This window comes from Crocodylus porosus, unplaced genomic scaffold (genome assembly GCF_001723895.1).
Source record: "Crocodylus porosus isolate Cpor-Errol unplaced genomic scaffold, CroPor_comp1, whole genome shotgun sequence".
Lineage (NCBI taxonomy): Eukaryota > Metazoa > Chordata > Crocodylia > Crocodylidae > Crocodylus > Crocodylus porosus.
The window spans coordinates 118,960,504-118,980,312 of record NW_017728931.1 but is presented as its reverse complement, the minus strand read 5'-3'; the positions used below and the strand labels follow the sequence as shown (position 1 = coordinate 118,980,312).

The window sequence follows — 19,809 nt, the reverse complement described above, 5'->3', positions numbered from 1 at the left end:
TTTCTAAAAATCCCCCGTTTCAGTTTAGGGGGACCTAAACCAAATTAAACCCCCATGGTGTGTACAAGTGACTTTAGGCACCAAAAAGTTATGCCAGTCAACTACATAGATGCTGATGTGCTCAGCTTATTTCATCATTAAGTCCATTTAGGATTTACAAACTAGGCATATCTGTTTGTAAGTCCTGAGGGACCTAATAGCCATGCTAATACCTTTATTTTCTCTGGGGACTCTGGTCCTTGTCAACAGCATAAAATAATTTTATAGGGAGAGCAATGCAGAAATATAAACTGCTTCTATTGTGTTGTAAATGATAGAATTTACATAGCTTCTTCTTTATCTCCATTCATTTTTAGAAATGTTTTTGTTTGTGGATGATATGGCAATGTAAAGCCAAGAATTGTATAAGTTGTGACTTAGTAGTAGTACCTATCTTTCCTATAATACTAGTGTTCAACTGGAACAGTCTTGCATCTCTTGACACAACCTAAATATAGGTATATCTTGGTGCCCTTAATACAATTCATTACTACTTTTTAATTCAGACAGGTGCTGGCAAAACATATACCATGGGAACAGGATTTGATGTCAACATAACAGAAGAGGAACAGGGCATTATATCTCGTGCTGTTACGCATCTTTTTAGATGTATTGAAGAAAAAAAGCAAGCTGCTATTAAACAAGGACTTCCTCCTCCTGAATTTAAAGTGAATGCTCAGTTCTTAGAGGTAAGCTTTGTCGATATAACTATTTTTGGGAAGCTAGTAAAACATTTTGCTGCCCCAGTTACTGCTTATGCAGCTTTTCCCTCATCTGGTGAAGACAGCTTATGCTTCTCAATTAAGTAATCTGTAAGGTGCCACTCTACCCTGCCTTCTACCTAAGATATTTTAAATTAACTGTGCTGCACAACTTCTCTGTAGGATTACATTAAGGGAATTTTTAGTGCTTGCCTGTTAAAAGAAACTTTTATCATCCAATTCATTTTTTTTGTGCTCCAATTCATTTTTTTCCAGTTGGTGCATTTTAAAAAAATGTCTCTTTACATTTACATTTTGAAGTACATTTTGAAGTATCTATATTATTAATTTACATATTTTATAGTTGTTATATTCCAGTCCATCATGTGCATATGAGCACAGGAACAAACATTAATCACCTTCTAGGTTTTTATTTTGGAATAAACCATAATCTATGAAATTAAATTATATTTCCTTCCACTTATGAACAGTAATACAGAATTTGCCTTTTTATCTGAATCTACCGTGAAAACCTGTGATATTCCAATCATGTTAATAGGCAGCATATTGCTGCAGCATGTTAGAGATTATAACATCATTATTTGTACGTGTGACTAAAGATTAGCAAAACTAACTTTGCTGTTAAACTAACATGCTTTTGTCACCATTGACCTCGGCAGGGGTTTTTAAAGCTCTGGCTAATGTTTGCCTAGAAAAATCATTACGCATGGGAAATGAATAGTACAAAGTCTAAACTAATTATTTACCACTTGATTTGGATGTGGTTTTCCAACTGCTCTGAGAGTTGCAATTGTTCTGTTTTAGGAATTGCAATAGGAACAGTAACACAATTGTTTGTAAAGAATATCTGCTGAACTTCTAAAATTGTATTACCCATAGTATTCCAAATGTGGTTGCAACTGTTTTTTAATCCCAAAATAAAGGGTTAAGAGTTAAAAGTAAAAAATTATAGACATAATTCGTTTTTTAAGATACTGTATGCTATATTAAGACCATGATGATACTGAGAAATATATATTAATTCAGAAGTGTACTTGCTAAAACAAGGGTTGGCAACCCCTGGCATGCATGCCAGATCATGGCATGTAAGGTCATTTTGTTTGGCACGTTACGTCCAGCCCAGGCTCTGGGCAGCTGTCACTGGCCACGGAGTCCAGGCTGCTCACAGCAGGCAGCGGGGAAGCTGCAAGCCCTGCTGCGAGCAGCTTGGGCTCTGTGGCAGGTAGCAGTTGCCCAGAGCCTGGGCCAGATGTGGCAGACAGCCATGACCCTACACTGGGGTCCAGAGCCTTGGCCTGGCTTGTTGCCATGCCATGTCTTGGGGACCACTGTGGGGAAGGGGCTGGAGCTGTGCTCCACTGCCAGTGGCTGCATGCCCACAAAGCCTAACATCCCTGGGGGAGGAGCAGAGGGAAAGGGAGGCATGTCCCTGTCCCACTGGGTCTGGCTCTGAAGGGCAGTGTGAGCTGCATGAGTGCAGCAGCCCTGCACAGGAGGGCTCTGGCTGGGCAGCTTTAGGGCTTGCCACGCCAGTCTGCATCTCATCTCCCTGGAGAGCTCATCCACATGGTGGCTGAGGCAGCTGTCCGCCGGGCCTGAGCCATGGCCCTAGGAATGAGGTGGAGCAGCCCTCTTCCAGCTGCGGGGCCTGGAGAAGGTGGTGGCGGGCAGGGACAGTGCCATGGAGGTAGCTGCCATACTGCCGTGGGTGGTCCCAGAGGGTGCTTTTCCTGTGCCTGAGTGCCAGCAGGCTGGGCCAAGCCATGTTGCCAGCTCCAGCCCTCATCCCTGCTCTTGCTGCCCTGAGCAGGGAGCTGGACCACTGCCTTGGCATGGCACAGGCCTTGGCCGCAGCTCTTGTTCCTGTCATGCCCCGGGGGGTCCTGGCAGGATCTGTGCTGTTCCTGCACATGCAGCTAGTGTCCAGCCTGCTGCGGGGAAGGGGCTGCTCCCCTCAATGCCCCACTCCTTGGCCCTTTCCCTGCTGTTTCCAGAGGTGTGCCTGCAGCCGCTGGCAACAGTGAGTGCGGCTGAGGCTCTGGAGCTTGGTGCAGCTACTTGCAGGCTTACGGCAGCCTGCTGTGAGCAGCCCAGGCTCCGTGGCGTTAGGCTCCTCACGGTTTCCCCACTGTTTGCACCTGGCGCACCAACATCTTCAAACTTCAGGTTGCTGGGTTTTTTGACACTCGACTCAAAATGTTGCTGACCTCTGGACTACATCTTAATAGATTTATTAGTATAACTTTTAAGGAATACTGCTTCCAAAAAGCATTTTTTTGTTGGGGGGGAGAAAAGGAAAAGTTATTCCTAGTTTCTCACTTCTGTTTGTTTTGCTGCCCTGTTTCTTCTGTGTTCTGCTTGCACGAGATTTCTTCTTGACTAACTTTTCTAAATGACAGGCTACAATGGCTGTCATCATTTCTTGATGTCGTTTGGTTTTACTGATATAAGAACATATATGTAGACAGTGCTTTACCAAGCCAACAATGTAAGCCTTGTCCTCCCCCACAAGAATTGTGAAAGGGCCTAAAAAAAACCCAACCCCTTCCCCCCTCCCCCCCCAAAAAAAAGAAGAAAAAGAAAAAAAAGAAATCAAAACAAAACACCTGGACTGTTCCTATTGCATCTTGATAGTGGATTTGTAGAGGGACATAGCTGGGGGCTGCTTTCTCTTTCCCCTCTTAGTATTCCCTTCCAGCTTTTTTCGTTGAATTGATTTTTGGTGAACAGTGTATGTATGGCATGCTTACCTATGCCTGGTAACCCAGGGGACCCCTGCATTTTCACAGAATAAAGATTAACCAATAATGCTTCTAGATTTCCCTTTTAGAAGTATGACATTTCTTACAGTTACTAAAGAAGATTCTAAAAATCACTAAGATAATATCTAAAGACGGGGAATTTAAATCAAACTCCTTGTAGATTTCCTACATCAAAAATAAAATAAAATGCCATGTCCTAAAAAATATAAAAGAAAATCATTTTTATCCGTACTTTAACAGACTGTATCTGCATACTTAGCAAGGTGATGCTCTTGATGAAAACTGAATACATACCTCTAGTTAGCAAATATGATTTCCTCTTTCTACATGGAAAGAACCAGATGTATCATGTTCCAAGCTCTTAACTCTTTTTGTTCTTGAGAATCATTTCAAAACGCAAGAGAAATTCTACCATTTTATATGCCTTGTATTTTGGTGTTCTATGCTCCTTTTAAAATAGTTACCTACTGTCTTGATTTCTCCCTTGCAACCAAGTAGCTTGATGAGTTAGTGCTGTTTTCACTCTGGGTTCAATGCCACTAGTGTATACTGATGTACTTAGCTGAATTTAATGGGGCTATGCCAGTTTGTCAGCAGGGACAATAGTCCTGTAATTTCAAAATGGAGGCTAAGAAGGAGGGAGAAGAAGAAAAGGTACTTCATTCTGCTGCCATGTGGCTCTCAGAAAATATCTGACTAGCCCTTCATGTGAGAGAGCCACCTTTCCTCCCTTTATGCCATAAACAACCAATAGTTTAAGTTACTCATCTTCTCCAGATTCCAGGAAGTTACAGTCTACCTCCTCCCACATATTTTGAGTAGTGTTACAACTAAGGATATGTCTGTAGGACAGTCACTGCAACTTGTGTAGTTAGCTTTAAACTAGCAAGATTCAGTCCAGTCAGCAACGTAGCCATTGCAGCATAGAGTTGTGTGTGGGGTCATAGTTATGCAAATTCATATATACATTTTGCCACATGTACTGAGCTTCCTGCTGTTGTGGCAATGCTACTGGCAGCATGCACATTTAAAGCTGAGTTGTTTCTTATGACACCTGGAGTGATTCCAATCTAGTCATAACCTTAGACAAAGACTTGGTACACCAAAACAGGCATTGTTCTCATCGAAACCAGGCTAGTTGGCTTGATTCCTCTGACTCTTAGAGTGCCAGACAGCTTTGTTATGTATCTTCTTGTTCCTGGTGGACTTTAGCAAGATGTTTTGAGGATCTGGAATATGACATGACTGGGTCGTGAAACTCAAGTTGATCATTGTAGAAACTGTTATACCGTGTCCAAAAGTTATTTGGAACCCGCACAGACTTGAGAAGGAACTACAAATGCCATTGCCTTCAGGAGACCCAGAAGCATAGCTTCTGGCTTCTTCCTTGCAGGATAAGAAAGAGGGCCAGATAGAGTGTAGGAACTGACATACTGCTGACAACTCTGCCCCTACTTCCTCTCATGCCTGTGAATGTTCAATATTAGTATCGTCTTACATTCATAACTTGAGGATCACTCCCCATTCACCCCACAAACAGTTTTGCTTTCTAAAGCCCAGTGTGAACCTGGCCATTGGCACATTCAACGTATGAATAAAAATAAAACGTTACTTCTGCCTTATTTCCCTTGCAAAAGCCACCAAAGAGTGTTTTCCATCCACACTGTTCTTTGTGGTAAGTTGCAGCTGGGTGCTGAAAACTTACAAAATTAAAATCCCTTTTTTATTAGGCAAATCCATACTTAGGTACCTATGTTTGAAGATTTTGGCCAAACCAGGTTTTAGTTCTCTCAAGGTCCCAGACTAGATTTTCTTTAGCCTTTCTTAATTATGTGATTTTTTTCTGAGACTGTAATTCTTTGTCAATGTACTTAAATTTTTGTTAATGGTTACAAATTTGCCTGACCACTTTAAGCAAGTCAGTCAACCTTCCCATTTCAAAATTAAGGTAACAGTAGACAATGACTTTATGTGAACATTTTGCAGGTAAATATAGATGTGGAGATGAGTGCGCTCTCCAAGAATTACATAGTGTTTGGCAGCCTGAAAAACATGTGAGGGTAGGAGCTAATAGGAATTTAACATCTAGCTGGACTAGAGTATTGTTTATAAGTATCATGTTGGTAGCACAGTATTTTATATGTAGTTGGTTGGTATTGTGATGTATACAATTCGTGTGGTGGTGGTGATTTTACTTATTTTACATTAATTTAATGTCAGGGCTAGGTGGATGAAGCTGATGCAGGTCAGCTGAAAGGAAAATCCAAACAAACGTCATTGAGAAAAGGGATAACACTACATGGAATTGTGTGTCGAGCAGCTGAATTGTAGGGATTGAAGAAATCGGTAGAAAAGAATGGACCAAACAATGAATTGGTAGAAACAAAAACAATCATACAGAGCTGAAAACTGCATAAGCAGTCTGTCATTTATGTTCAGTGGTGTCTGTTACTGAGTTTACTTTTGTAGTTCTGCTGGCTTTGAGCATATCGTCTGGGCTAGTTGCACCCAGGAACCCACTTTCAGCTTTCTACATGGCTCAAACTACCGTGCTCGGGTTTGTTTTTTTTCTTTTTTCAAACAGTGTAATAAAGTTTTGCAGATAATTAACTTAGTGTCGTTCTGTGTTAACTTGCTGGATTCATAATGCTGACTTTTACACAGAAGCTCTTATAGTTAAAACTGGATTATGATAGATTCTAAAATATCACCTGTATGTAAAATGTAGATGGTTTTAGTTTTGAGAGGACTGAAGTAATGTTTGCTGCCTTTTTCTTTGCTAGCTTTACAATGAAGAAATACTTGATCTGTTTGATACAACACGTGATATTGATGCAAAAAATAAAAAATCAAATATCAAAATACATGAAGATTCAACTGGAGGAATTTATACAGTAGGAGTTACAACACGAACTGTGAATGGAGAGTCCGAGGTGATTGAAATTTAATGTACAGCCTAAATAAGCCCAGTATAAAAACATGGGTTATCTCTACGTTGATGGGAAAAGTTATTAAATTTTTCCTTAGGTTTTTAATTCTCTGATTTTCATTTTTGTAGTCCCTATTCAGGAGTTCTGAAACCATGGCTACAGGGGGTTGGGGGAAAGGCTGGATAACACTTGCTAACTTCTGAAGCACGCAGGCTGCTAACAGAGTTGGAAAGCCCTGCCACCCCCCACCCCAAAACGTGCTTTACTAGAAGAGGGAACATATTAATTCGACTTGGTTCTGCAATGTCTGTAAAGATTGTGCGCTTCAATGGGGCTTTTTGGTGTTTTTATCTAATAGCTGATTCAATCAATTAGATAAAAGTGCTAAAAAAGCCCCACTGAAGTGCCTGACGTATACAGATGTTGGCCGAGCCAGATCAAACTAACATGATGCCTCTTCTGGGCATGCACAGGGCTTGTGCCAAGTTTAAGTGCCATTTGTTTGTTTTATGTCTGTAAGCATCCATAATGATTAAAAATTTAGATCCTCCTTTCCATTTGTGATGTAACCATTTGCAGGCTAGCAGTTAAATGGTATGGTTAAATGGTACACTTAAAACTAGAGCTGAAAACCTATTGTTCCAGGCACTGCATCTTTATGTTTTAATCCAGAAAGACTAGTTCTATGTTTGTTACAGCTTTGTAACACCAGTGTAGTGATGAATGAAGATAATGTGTCAGTTTATGCATAGAGTAGTTCTCTTAGGCTATGCATGCTATCTGCCCCATGTTAGAAAAACATTTTTAAAAATGCCTTCTGCAAATGCGGAGTATGCCAAATGCAATGGCATTAAAATGCTATTGTTAGTTTTGTCTTCATGCTAATGTGAGAAACTGAGCTGTAAGTGGGGCTTTCACAGTGTCTGAAGTTGATGGAGGACTATCTTATTAGTAAGGGATGTATTAAAAAGTTTGGAATAGCATACTAAGACATGGTGAAATATTGTAACTCTTTAGTTTGCCTTTACAGTAGGAGTTACAACATGAACTGTAAATGAAGTTGCTATTTCAAGGCACTAGAAATAATTGTTGAACAAGGAGAATTTATGTGTACCTTTTAAAATATAAACAGTTTAGATTCAGCACTTTTGTGTTTAAAAACATACCAGCAATATAGTCCTTTTTGTCTTTCTTTCTAGATGATGCAGTGTTTGAAGTTGGGTGCTTTATCTCGAACAACTGCCAGTACTCAGATGAATGTTCAGAGTTCACGGTCACATGCGATCTTCACTATCCATTTGTGTCAAACCAGAGTTTGTCCTGCATTTAACACTGTATGTTTTTTGCATTTATAGTACTTTAGTAACAGTTGTTTCAAAGTATAAATATTGATTTAAAAATTCTTTGAACTATATTGTGTAAAAATATCATATTATGTACAAAACCATTTGCTGGGTATTTTAAAAAAGAAAATGATCTAAACTGCATATGCAATCAACCTAGAACCCTGAAGCAATGTAAATGTTATGTTAACTAGCCACTAATGGTGAACAAAAACCTACTCTACCCAGCATGCTTTCAATACTTTGCTGTAATAAGTAACACTTTGTTAGAAAATTAGAACAACATATTTTGCATTTAATTGGCAAATAGTTTTAACCTTATTTGTATTTCACAGACACAGGTGCATAGGTAGGGTTGAGTGTTCTTGATTACAAATTAGAAAGAGGGCAGAAGTGAAAAAGAGCAGAAGGCAGCAAATGGCTTATCTTAAGAATTACTACTTTAGATTTTGAAGCTAGCCTCTTTCCTATAGCTAGCTCCTCTCCCTCAGCAGAGTTTTTGCAGGCTTTTTAAGGACTCAAGCACTCATGGGGCAGTCATTTGATACTTTGCATACTATTAACCTGTTCTTTAAGGAGGCTGTGCCCCAAAACAAGGCTAGTTGGCTTGATTCCTCTGACTCTTAGAGTGCCAGACAGCTTTGTTATGTATCTTCTTGTTCCTGGTGGACTTTAGCAAGATGTTTTGAGGATCTGGAATATGACATGACTGGGTCGTGAAACTCAGACTGCAGCTGGCTAGACTACTCTCTGATGCCCTACGTAATGGGGCCCAGAATTTGATGAGGCCTCTGAACATTCCTGGAATACAAATCCTCGGTTAGTGGCTGGGAAAGCCACTGCTCAAGTTTCTGGCTTTGCTGTTTTCTATGGGCAGCAGCTTAGAGATGCAGAGACATCCGTTACTAAGGTAACAGATTCTCTCCTTGGGTGGCAGCATCTGCTGTGTGCTGCCTGCCTGCTTCTCTCTCTATGAAGTTGGGAAACTACAGCCGTAGCCTCTGCTGCAGAAGAAGGGCAGGCAGCCAGGGTTGTGGTGCTTTGGGATTCTCCTGAATTTGTGTCCCAGTTCTCTACAGACTTTCTAAAACTGAAGATACAGAAGCTGTTTTAGGAAGGAGATGTGTTCTGAAACAGATTAAAAAAAAGAAATCATAAAATGCTTTACTAGTGAAAGAATTTGGGGTCTATAAACACATGCCCTATTTGGAAAACAGATGAAAACCAGTGGCTAACTGATTAATGGGTTTCAAAGATTACCACCCCAAGTTATCTCTATGTAAAATGAGCCCTGAACAGTTGAATGAAAGTTTCTAGTACTCTAACCAGTCTGCGGAGTGTACTTGTACAAAGTTCCTATCTTCTAACCAGTGTGTATATTAATGTAAACTCTCATGGAGATACTAATTGTTCTGCTTGTTGACAGTCTTACCAGAGAGGCCAAGGAGTGAATAATTAAACACAGATAAGGAACTACTTCTCAACCCTGACTTTAGACTAACATGGCTAACCACCTCTCTACCAAGAGGTGTTTCTTTAACAGGGCTGAAGCATGTGAGTCAAGGTACCATGATATGTCCTGGGTCCCACACACCCCTAAGAACATGGTTTTACTGTAGCCTGTGCTGTAAGTCATATGAATTTTGGGATGTGTTGACTCTTATTTCTGTGTCCGGTATAAAGTATGCCAATTTAAAAAAAAAATGGCATGTCAGCCTGTGCAGGGAGGTGGGGGTGGCGGCGAGCGGTCTGACTGCAGAGCTGGCAATGCACAGTGGCCACGGCAGGGCCTGTATGGCACTGTCTGCAGAGCCCCCCAAAGTGTGGGGCCCGGGGCAGCCACCCCACTCACCCAACCCTAGGGATAGCCCTGTTGATGGTAATGAAAAGGGAATCATTCTGTTATACATTGGGATATGTGGATTTAGAGAACTGCTGGCCAGCTGGAGTCCTCCTGTGGTATAAATCACTAAAAGCAAGGTACTTGGCTGACTTAATGCACTTGATGTGCTAGCACTTCAGCTTTGATGCCATTGAAATTCTTTGACAGACTCTGTGGATTGTGGGAGAGCAGCAAATGTGACATACTTTGATTTCTCAAAGCTTCTGACAGTCTCTCATGACATTCTCTTTACAAGCTAAGGAACTGCAGAGTACACAAAAGTACTGTAAGATAGATACGTAACTAGTTGGATCATCTTAATGAGTAGTCATCAGTGACTCAATGTCTAGTTGGGAGGAGGTATCAAGGGGTTTCTCGGGTCTGTCTTGGGTCTGATCTTGTTTAATATCTTTGTTTAATGATTTGAATGATGGGATTGAGCACATATTTTGGAGGTTGGTGGATGACACCAAGTAAATTGGAGTTGCAGGTATTTTGGAGAGTGGGGCTAGAATCCAGACTGACTTTGATAGACTGGAGAAATAATCTGCAGTGAATCAGATAAGATTCAGCAAGGACAAGTGTGAAGTCCTGTACTTAAGACAGATTCATTGCTTGCATAAATACAGACTGGGAAATGACTGGCTAGGCTGCAGTACTGCAAAGAAAGACCTAGGAGTTACAGTAGACCACAAGCTGAATATGAGCCACTAGTGTGTTCTTGGGTGGGGGGAGGGGAGGCAACAAGTATACTGGATACTGGGTTGTATTAACAGGATTGTCATTGCAAATAAAGGGAAGTGATTCTTCTGCTCTGTTCAGCCCTGGTGAGGCCTCATCTGGAATACTGTGTCCAGTTTTGGGCCCCTCACTTTAAGAAGGATGTGAACAGTTTGGAAATAGTTCAGCGCAGAGCAAAAAAATGATTCAGTAAAAATGATTGGAGACTGGGAAGCAAGACTTGGAAGGAATGGCAAAAGAGAAGATGGGGGTGGGGGGAAGGGGGAGAGGGAGGGGGACAGACAGACCTGGTAACAGTTTTCAAATACCTGAAGAGTGATTATTGAGGGAATGGAGATGGGCTTTTCTCTGTGGCTGTAGGGGAAAGGACCAAGAGCAATGGTCTCAAGCTGCAGCAGGGAAATTTAGGCTGAAGATAGGAGGAACTTTATAACTATGAAGGTATTCAAGCATTGGAACAGGTTGCTAAGAGGAGGCATGGAACGATACAGTAATAGTGACAGTAGGAAAGAGAGGGGGCAGGAAAGAAAACAAGCACTTTCCACAGTTAACACGTAGGATGATACATCTGTCATATGTGATGTTGAGAAATGGAAAAAGGAATGTAAAATAGGTGTGGCTTTAGCCAGCTTTCAAAGTGGTGATTTGGGAGGCCTCTGAAGTAGGTTTGGTTATTACTTCAGTAATTATGGCATCCTTGGGAAGTGGTACAACTCATTAAAGGATAGGAGTTTTAATTAGATGATCCTGGAACAGATGTTTGTTTATATTCAAACTTTGTTGTCCAGCTGTCTTGCCTTTTTTGCATTTATTTTCTCTATAAAGAAGGAACTGGAGCTATTAATATAGAGTATTACATGCTTGGAATTTTATTCTGAAAATAATTTATATTGATATTTGCCTCAAATGGTCTCTTTTATTCATATGTACTCCTGAAATAGAAGAGAACTGAAGAGATCCTGATCTTGTTAGAGAAACCAACTTAAGAATATATGAAATAATTGTTGAGCCTTGTTAATATGTGCAGTAAGTGTATTCTCTCTTCAATACAGGAAAGCGAGACAGATAACAGGATAATATCTGAATCTTCTCAAATGAATGAGTTTGAAACCCTTACTGCCAAGTTCCATTTTGTTGATCTGGCGGGATCGGAAAGGTTAAAGCGTACAGGAGCTACTGGAGAGAGGGCAAAAGAAGGCATTTCCATCAACTGTGGGCTAGTAAGATTAAAGACTTGTTTCACTAAGCTGCCAGTAATCTCTTTTCTTGGTCTTTGGCTCTCTTGTGTTGAGAAATCCCTGAAGCAGACATTCTTAATGACACACAGAACCAGTGATTTTGGTATGAGAGCTAACAAATGACAATTTATATCAATTCTAACTAGGTTCTCATGGATTCTAAAGCAATTCCTAAGCTACTATACTCTATACGTGGCAAATTATACTACCTGCAAATCTTTCTGAAAGTGATTATATTATAACTAGCATATGGTAGGAAATATTTTATACAGAATATTGCTTCTACTGGGTTTTTTTTAGCTGTGGTAATAGCTTACTGTATTTATACTAATATATTAAATTTAAAATCTGCTTTAATGAAATGTATATAAAATTTGAAAACACCAAGTAGTTCTGGTTGATTCAGAATGATCCTATGAAAATCCAAGTTTTTTTTAAAGGGACACAGTTAACTTGAAATCAGGTGAACTTTAATAAGATAAAAGTAGCTACAGGTTCTACTTTTGTTCTGCCAATTTTGGTGATTTTACTGTTGTGTGTTACTATTTTTAATTTTTTTTCTCTTTCCTGTTGTGTGAACCCACACAGATGGGAAACTGATAGACTATGCAAAGGAAATGTGGATATATAAAACACTGAACAAAAACATGGAACATCTTTAATTTCTGTGCCATAGCAATGACAAGTAGAATTTAAAACAATTGTAACTAAAACAGTACAGCTATGTGATTTTCAAAAGTTGTGATGTTACTTTTAAAATACTTTCCTTGCAGTACTTGAAAATTGCTGGCATCACTTTACAACTATATTTTCAAGAAAAAGTACAGAGTACAACTATATCCTCCTTACAGTTTTTGTTATTTTTATGTCTGCATGTTTTCTTTATTTAACCATGGCCCTGCCCTACACAGAAAGGTATTAGGGTTACCAGTGTGTCATGAAGTTATGTGTGAAGGCCAACAGCCTTCTTTTTGTTTTGAGCTTATTGGCTTTATTGGGTTCTGCATGAGGGGTCTGTCGCTGATTCTGTTTGCAGGACTGCTACTGAAATTAATTCATTTTGCAGAGGAAAAAATACCTTTCAAATAGCCAAACTGCACACTCATCTCAGAATGAGAGCATATCTTGTCCCTTTGTTTTGTTTGGCTCATATTGCCAGTGATAAATATTCTGCAACTAGAGCTTAGTTAGTAATTCTGTTCACATTGTGAGATGCAGGAAAGAGTCAGCTCAGTTTCTTCTAGTTGTACTGATGGTGCAGGTCTAGCCCACATTTTTAGAAGGTTAAGCTTACATATTTGCTTTAGTTTGCACTATGGCTTAGGTTTGAGTAAAATATGCTGTTTTTATATAGTCAGCAATTCAGTGAATGCTTCATAGCTTTCATAGTAATGCACAGGTTACCAGTGACTTAAACTCTTTCAAATATCTATGAACCCTACTGAAATAACATCATATTTGAAAAATTATAATAGTTTTGTAAACTGTCAGTTCATGGTTCTCATGAATTTATTGCACACTGCCACCTGGTGGCCGGATTTCAAACAACAGATGTTGAGGAAAGATACCAGAGTTAAATGCAGAAATCTCAATAAAGTTGATACTCTGCTTCTTTATAATGTAGGACCAGATTCTGAGTTACCATATTTAAACTTGTGAATAATCCAGTGGAAGTCAATGTGAATACACTCATATGTAAGCTTTTTAGAATCTGGGCGTGTATAAATGTACAGGAGTACATAACAACATGCCAACTAAAATATGGGTTAAACTTTAGACTGAACATTTTTGGCTATATTCAAACTTTTTATATATATTTTTGTATGTTTTTCACCAAACTACTGTATGTGGTTCAGCTAATAACCAATCTGTTTTTAAAAGGAGATTATTTTAAAAATTGAAAGTAACTGATCTGTTGTATAATTTTGTATGCTTACAGCTGGCACTTGGTAATGTTATAAGTGCATTGGGAGATAAAAGTAAGAAGGCAACTCATGTACCATATAGAGATTCAAAGCTTACTAGGCTGCTTCAAGATTCTCTTGGAGGAAACAGGTATGGAAAATGTCTTATGTGATATTTCATTGGGATTAACCAGGTTTGAAGGTTTTAGTAAATGATGATATTATATTTGATGCCTACAATTAATATTCAATATGTTGTTTTGGACGAGTCAGTCCTTACAAATAGAATTTTAAATAAAAGCATTCCTTTTCGTTAATAAAAATTATTTACTCGTTCTATCGGTGCATGAGACTTTGAAATTAAATATCCTGTGAACAAAAAGGAAAATGACTGCTTCACCTACCTTCTGAACACTAACTGCATAAATAATAAAAGTGACTGTACTTTTTTTTTGAGCAAAAGAATATATTAGTAAAATAAGACGATTTTAAACTTTTTTTGACACTGTCCCTTTCAGTGGCAATATAGATGAAATGTTTTGAAAACTTAATTTCCAATTAAGTTGAAAATTCTTTCCAGGAAAGGGATTTTTAATAAGGTAGTTCAAATGAATCATAGAATCAAAGAATCATAGAATCAATGAGTCGGAAGGGACCTAGACAGATCATTGAGTCAGATGCCCTGCCATGGGCAGGAATGAGCGCCTCTCTGGACCTGTTAGTGATGCCCCTGTTGATGCAGGACAGGGTGCGGTTGGCTCTGCCTATTGCTTCATCGCATTGGCGACTCATATTCATCCTGGAGTCAATCCTAACTCCAAGATCCCTCTCTGCCTCTGTGCTACCGAGAGGGTCAGCCCCTAACCTATAACCATAATCCTCTCCCCAGGTGCAGCACCCTGCACTTGTCCTTGTTGAACCGCATCCTGTTCAGATCTGCCCACTTCTCCAACCTATGCAGGTCTGCCTGGATGGGGTCCCTGCCTGTGGGTGTATTCACTTTACCCCACAGCTTGGTGTCATCAGCGAACTTGAACAGGGTGCTCCCCACACCCTCGTCCAGGTTGCTAATGAAAATGTTGAACAGCACCGGCCCAAGGACCGAGCCCTGGGGGACTCCGCTGCCCACACCCTCCCAGGTCGACATCGACCCAGCCACTACCACTCTGTGGGTGTGCCCCTGGAGCCAGTTTGCCACCCATGTGACTGTGCATTTGTCAATGCCACAGTCTCTCAGCTTGCCGACCAGAATTGGGTGGGACACTGTGTCAAAGGCCTTCTGGAAGTCCAAGAAGATGACATCGACTTCCTCCTTCCCAACTAAGCTCTTTGTTATCTGGTCAACATCACTTCCCCTGCAGGGCTCTCACAAATGTGGCCCTTGATAATTTTTTCAAAGACCTTCCCCAGGATAGAAGTGAGGCTGACTGGGCTGTAGTTGCCAGGCTCTTCCTTCCTCCCCTTCTTGAAAATAGGGACCACATTGGCTCTTTTCCAGTCCTCAGGGACTTGGCCCGAGCACCAGGAGTCCTTGAACAGCTGTGCCAATGGTTCCGCAATGACACCAGCCAATTCCCTCAGCACCCGTGCATGAAGGTCATCCGGGCCCGCTGACTTGGATACATCTAAGCCCTCCAGGTAGTCCTTAACTAGGTCTGAACTAACAGTCGGGGGACTCACATCCTTCCTGGGCCTCTCTACGCTATCACCTGAGGGCACCCCATTGTCAGCAGACAGGAACACGGAGGCAAAGAACTTGTTGAAGAGTCCTGTCTTCTCTCGCGCATCCGTCACCAACTGCCCTGCCCTGTCCTGTAGGGGTCCAATGTTACCCCGAGACGACTTCTTGCTACCTATATGCTTGAAGAAGGACTTTTTGTTATCCTTAATCCCAGAAGCTAATGTAAGCTCCAGTGCTGTTTTAGCCTCCCTTACCAAATCCCTACAAGCTCAGGTCAGGGAGGTATACTCCTCCTTTGTTCCTGTCCCCTGCTTCCACTGCCAGTATGCCTTTTTCTTTACCCTCAGGCCAGCCTGGATATCCGTGCTCAGCCATGAAGGTTTCTTGGACCCTTTTCCTGCCTTCCTGCGCAATGGAATTGCGTCCTGCTGTGCCCCAAGGATAGCCTCCTTGAGGAAGGACCACCTTTCTTGGACCCCCATACTAGCTACCCCCTGGTCTCTGAGTGCCTCCCTGACTACTGCCCTGAGCACATCGAAGTCGGCTTTCCTAAAGTCAAGCATTTGTGCTGTGCTAGTTACCCTCCCCACTTTTCTCTGAATAGCAAACTGGATCATTTCATGATCACTGTCCCCTAGCCTCCCTTGTACTAGCACATCCCCCAGCAGGTCGCCCCCAAAGGCTAACACTAGATCCAGTATGGCGTTTCCGCTAGTGGGGATGAGTACCTCCTGCACGAGGTACAACTGCAAGTGTAGTTTCTTTGTTACAGATTTATTAATTAAAGCATGATTTAAACTTCTAATGACTTTTTGCTTCAAGCAGAGGTTTCACACATCTCATTTTAAGTGGCAAGTACTGATTAATGTTTAATGCATTTCAACATATCTCACAGGATGTGAGTTTGTTACTTCTGAATTTAATAGTAAAGTATTATTTTGTAAAAGTGGTAGTAGTGTTTTTATAATATAAAACTAAGAGGGTTTCATATTATGACTGCCACTTTAATTGGTATGAGGCTAAAACTATGCAATCAGAATTGCCTCCCCATTGCATTTTTCATTATTCTCCTCTCCAGTTGATCTCTTTTCCTTTCTCTTCATCTTTGCCACTGATAGAGAAATGTTATGTTTGAAGAACGCATGCAATTCATTGTTACATAAGACGATTCATTGTTTCACTGGCCTGAGCAAAACATGGGGTTTGTCCGTGCAATTTGATAGTTCAGTAAGCAAATCAATGTTGTTATTGTTGGTATTAGTCATCACTGTAAACAACAAAGGAGTAGATGTTATGTCTAGACAAGTAAGCTTCATTAGTGTTTCAAGGGTGGTTTAAAGAATTCTTTTATTCCTGCTTATTTCTCAAGTCAGATCCTTACTTTCTAACCATAACCACAGTCAATAACTCTGGAGATGACTATATGGTACAAACAATGGATTGACTTCAAGGAATAATAATATCTATACTCAATGCTTATATAGCTCCTTTCATCTTCAAAACATCAAAAACCTAAACCTAACCAACTAAGTAAGTGATAATGAAAGAGAGCCTGATGAATTGTTAAAAACAGACAACTGTCACTCAAATGTCCATAATAATTTAAAATACATAAGGCCCCTCTCAGAGAGGTCACTGTTGGCTGACAGCTTTCTGTGGGCCTCCTGTAATGATACTTCATATCTACCACAATCCGTCAGCTAAGGAAGTAGTTCCCAACAACTGCATACATCAAAGTAGTCACCTATGGCTGCTTCCTTCTCTGGGCTGAAATCTAACTCTGCCCATTCTGATTAGACATAATGCAGTCAGTCTCATGGGTCAAGGTTTCTGACTGTGCACTGTCCTTTCTCCCTAAACAAGTAGGTTTGCTGCTTGCATTGCTGTCACCCTTTGCCCTCATATGGCATGCATGGTTCAGAATGCCAACAGGGTTTTTGGTTATGGTATGCTAAATCACAGTCTAAGAAAAGAACATAGGCATTTATGGGATAACAGGAATTGTCTCTAGATAATATATTTTATAAACATGTTTATGCATGTTTGGTACTATGCTTGAAATAAAAGAGGGCATGGTCTCCTTTGAACCAAGGAGCTTGCAGTCTACAGTGCCAGAAAACTGAGATGAAGGTAGCCATTTTTGATAAGCCACCAAGTCATACCTGAAGAAGAATGTCCTACATTCAAAAACTTGTCTAATTCTATCCCACCTGTGCAGTTGGTTCGATAAAAGATAATGCCGAAAGAGATCCTTGCCTCTCAAAATTTTTATGGCAGAGTAGTGTGCTTTAGCAAAGCAGAAGATACTAGAGGATTTCACAGAGGAACAGGTGAAGGGAGAAGGAAGAATGTGACTAACATTACCAACATGGGTTCCTAATTTGTGTGCCTCTGTTTGGTTGTTTGGTTGCTTTTTTGTTTTATTTTATTGCCATCCTGCCCACCCTCTCCCTGTTTCTCCCTATATACAACAGTCTGATAACTTTGGTTCCCACTTAAAAGTTCCTACCATCATGACAGATTAAGTTCCATAGCTGCATAGGTAAATACTGTTAACTAGAAATGTAAGAGTACCCCCCTCCCCCCAAAAAAGCAGGCAGAAAAATTAATGCAGGCTAGAATTTTCAAAGAGATCTAAAGGAACCATCTCTCCAATTCCATTTAAAATCAATGGGAGGCAAGTACTTAACTGATGTATATACCTTTCAGTAATAGAAAATGATGGGTGGAGTTGTGAACAATCAGTTTGTTCTCCAGGATGCTGATCAGAATTTTCAGCATATTTGAAAACTAGTCATTTATATTAGTCTATCTGTAACTCCCATATGATTTTCTTAGCAGACCGTTGGCAATACATAAATAGCCCTTAGCTATGTTGTTCCTTTTTGCTCAGTCACTTCCCATTCCCACTCTGGAAGCATTAACTGCACATGACTCTTAAGTGTGCATTCTGCTCAGAGTCTACCTGGGGAGCAGCTGTTGTTCTGATGCATTGCAGGAAAACAAAATTAGAAAATAGCTTTTACTTTTTGGTTAGAGCTTAAATTTGGCAGATACTACACAAATTATATTTAAGGGCAGTTTGTGTCAGCAGCTTGCTGTTAATGGAGGTACATGCAGTACGATGCGATTTAAATTGAAAAACTCACTTTGATTACAAAAACATAAGGGAAGTATTTTGGTGATGGTTAACCAGTCTATCCCATGTTAATCAGTGCATATCTTAACTTTGCAGTTCACCTTTTAAAGTGGACAAGTCATGTGAAATTCATTTTGTCTTCAATGTTAATTAATTTTGATAGCAAGCTGTTACTTGTCTGCTTTGTTAGCTTTATATACTTTCCATATTTTAGTGTTCTATGCTGTAGGGTGTGTGACATAGACCTACCCCACGCAATTTTTTTTTTCAGTGTTAACTGTACATTATAGTTTCATAGTAGTTTCATAGTAGCTAGGGTCAGGAGGGACCTGAACAGATCATCTAGCCTGACCCCCTGCCACAGGCAGGAATGAATGCTGGGTTCACAAGACCCCAGACAGGTGATCATATAACCTGTTTTTGAATTTGCCTAAGGTATGGGCAAAGACCACTTCCCTGGGAAGTTGGTTCCAGATTCTGGCCACCCTAACTGTAAAATATTGCCTCCTGATCTCTAATCTAAACCTATTCTCCATCAGCTTATTACCATTGTTCCTCATCTGCTGGGGAGAAAAGGGCTCTTCCTATTTGCTGATGATCTCCCTTGATGAGTTTGTAGGCAGCCACCATGTCCCCCCTCAGCCCCCTCTTGCTGAGGCTGAAGAGGTTCAAGTCCCTCAGTCTCTCCTTATAGGGCCTGTTCTGTTGCCCTCTCACCTAATGGGTGGCCCTCTTCTGAACTCTCTCCAGGCTGGCCGCATACTTTTTAAAGTGCGGTGCCCAGAACTGGACACAGTACTCCAATTGCGGCCTGACCAATGTCGCATAGAGGGGGAGTGTCACCTCTTTGGACCGGCTTGTGATGCATCTTTGGATGCATGACAAGGTTATGGCTGGCCTTGCTGACTGTGGTCTGGCATTGACGGCTCATGTTCATCTTGGAGTCAGTAATGACTCCAAGATCCCATTCCGCCCCTGTGCTTTCAAGAGGGGAATTCCCCAGCCTGTATGTATGCTGTGGATTCCTTCTCCCAAGGTGCAGCACCCTGTATTTATCTTTACGTTGAACCCCATTCTATTCTCATCTGCCCACTCTTGTAGTCTGTCTAAATCTAGTTGCAGCCTCTCTCTCCCTTCAAATGTGTCCACCTTGCCCCATGTTAAAAATTTCATTTTTTGTTCACATTGTACTACATTCTAAAGACCTATGGAATGGTATCGTGAGTGTCATGTCAGTGTGTCCTACTCTCATTATGCAGAATCCTGTTTAAAAATTATTGCTCTAAGTGTTCTAAGGCAGCATTTAAATGTTATTCCTCCCCACCCTCCTGCCGTATTATGCATACTAAGAATGTAGAGCACTGATGCTATTATATTATATTATATTATATTATATTATGTTATATTATATTATATTATATTATATTA

The 19,809-nt window shown here is 40.6% G+C and overlaps 1 protein-coding gene across 6 annotated transcripts in view; it reads left to right on the top strand.

Moving 5' to 3' along the window:
• KIF21A (kinesin family member 21A) overlaps positions 1–19,809 on the top strand; it is a 144,757-nt gene that overhangs the window by 57,044 nt on the left and 67,904 nt on the right. For all 6 annotated transcript variants that reach the window (XM_019543530.1, XM_019543529.1, XM_019543528.1 and 3 more), the window contains exons 3-7: positions 546–728; positions 6,307–6,456; positions 7,653–7,787; positions 11,472–11,639; positions 13,597–13,712. In XM_019543530.1, coding sequence (XP_019399075.1) covers positions 546–728; positions 6,307–6,456; positions 7,653–7,787; positions 11,472–11,639; positions 13,597–13,712 — 752 coding nt within the window. The remainder of the gene's footprint in view (positions 1–545; positions 729–6,306; positions 6,457–7,652; positions 7,788–11,471; positions 11,640–13,596; positions 13,713–19,809) is intronic.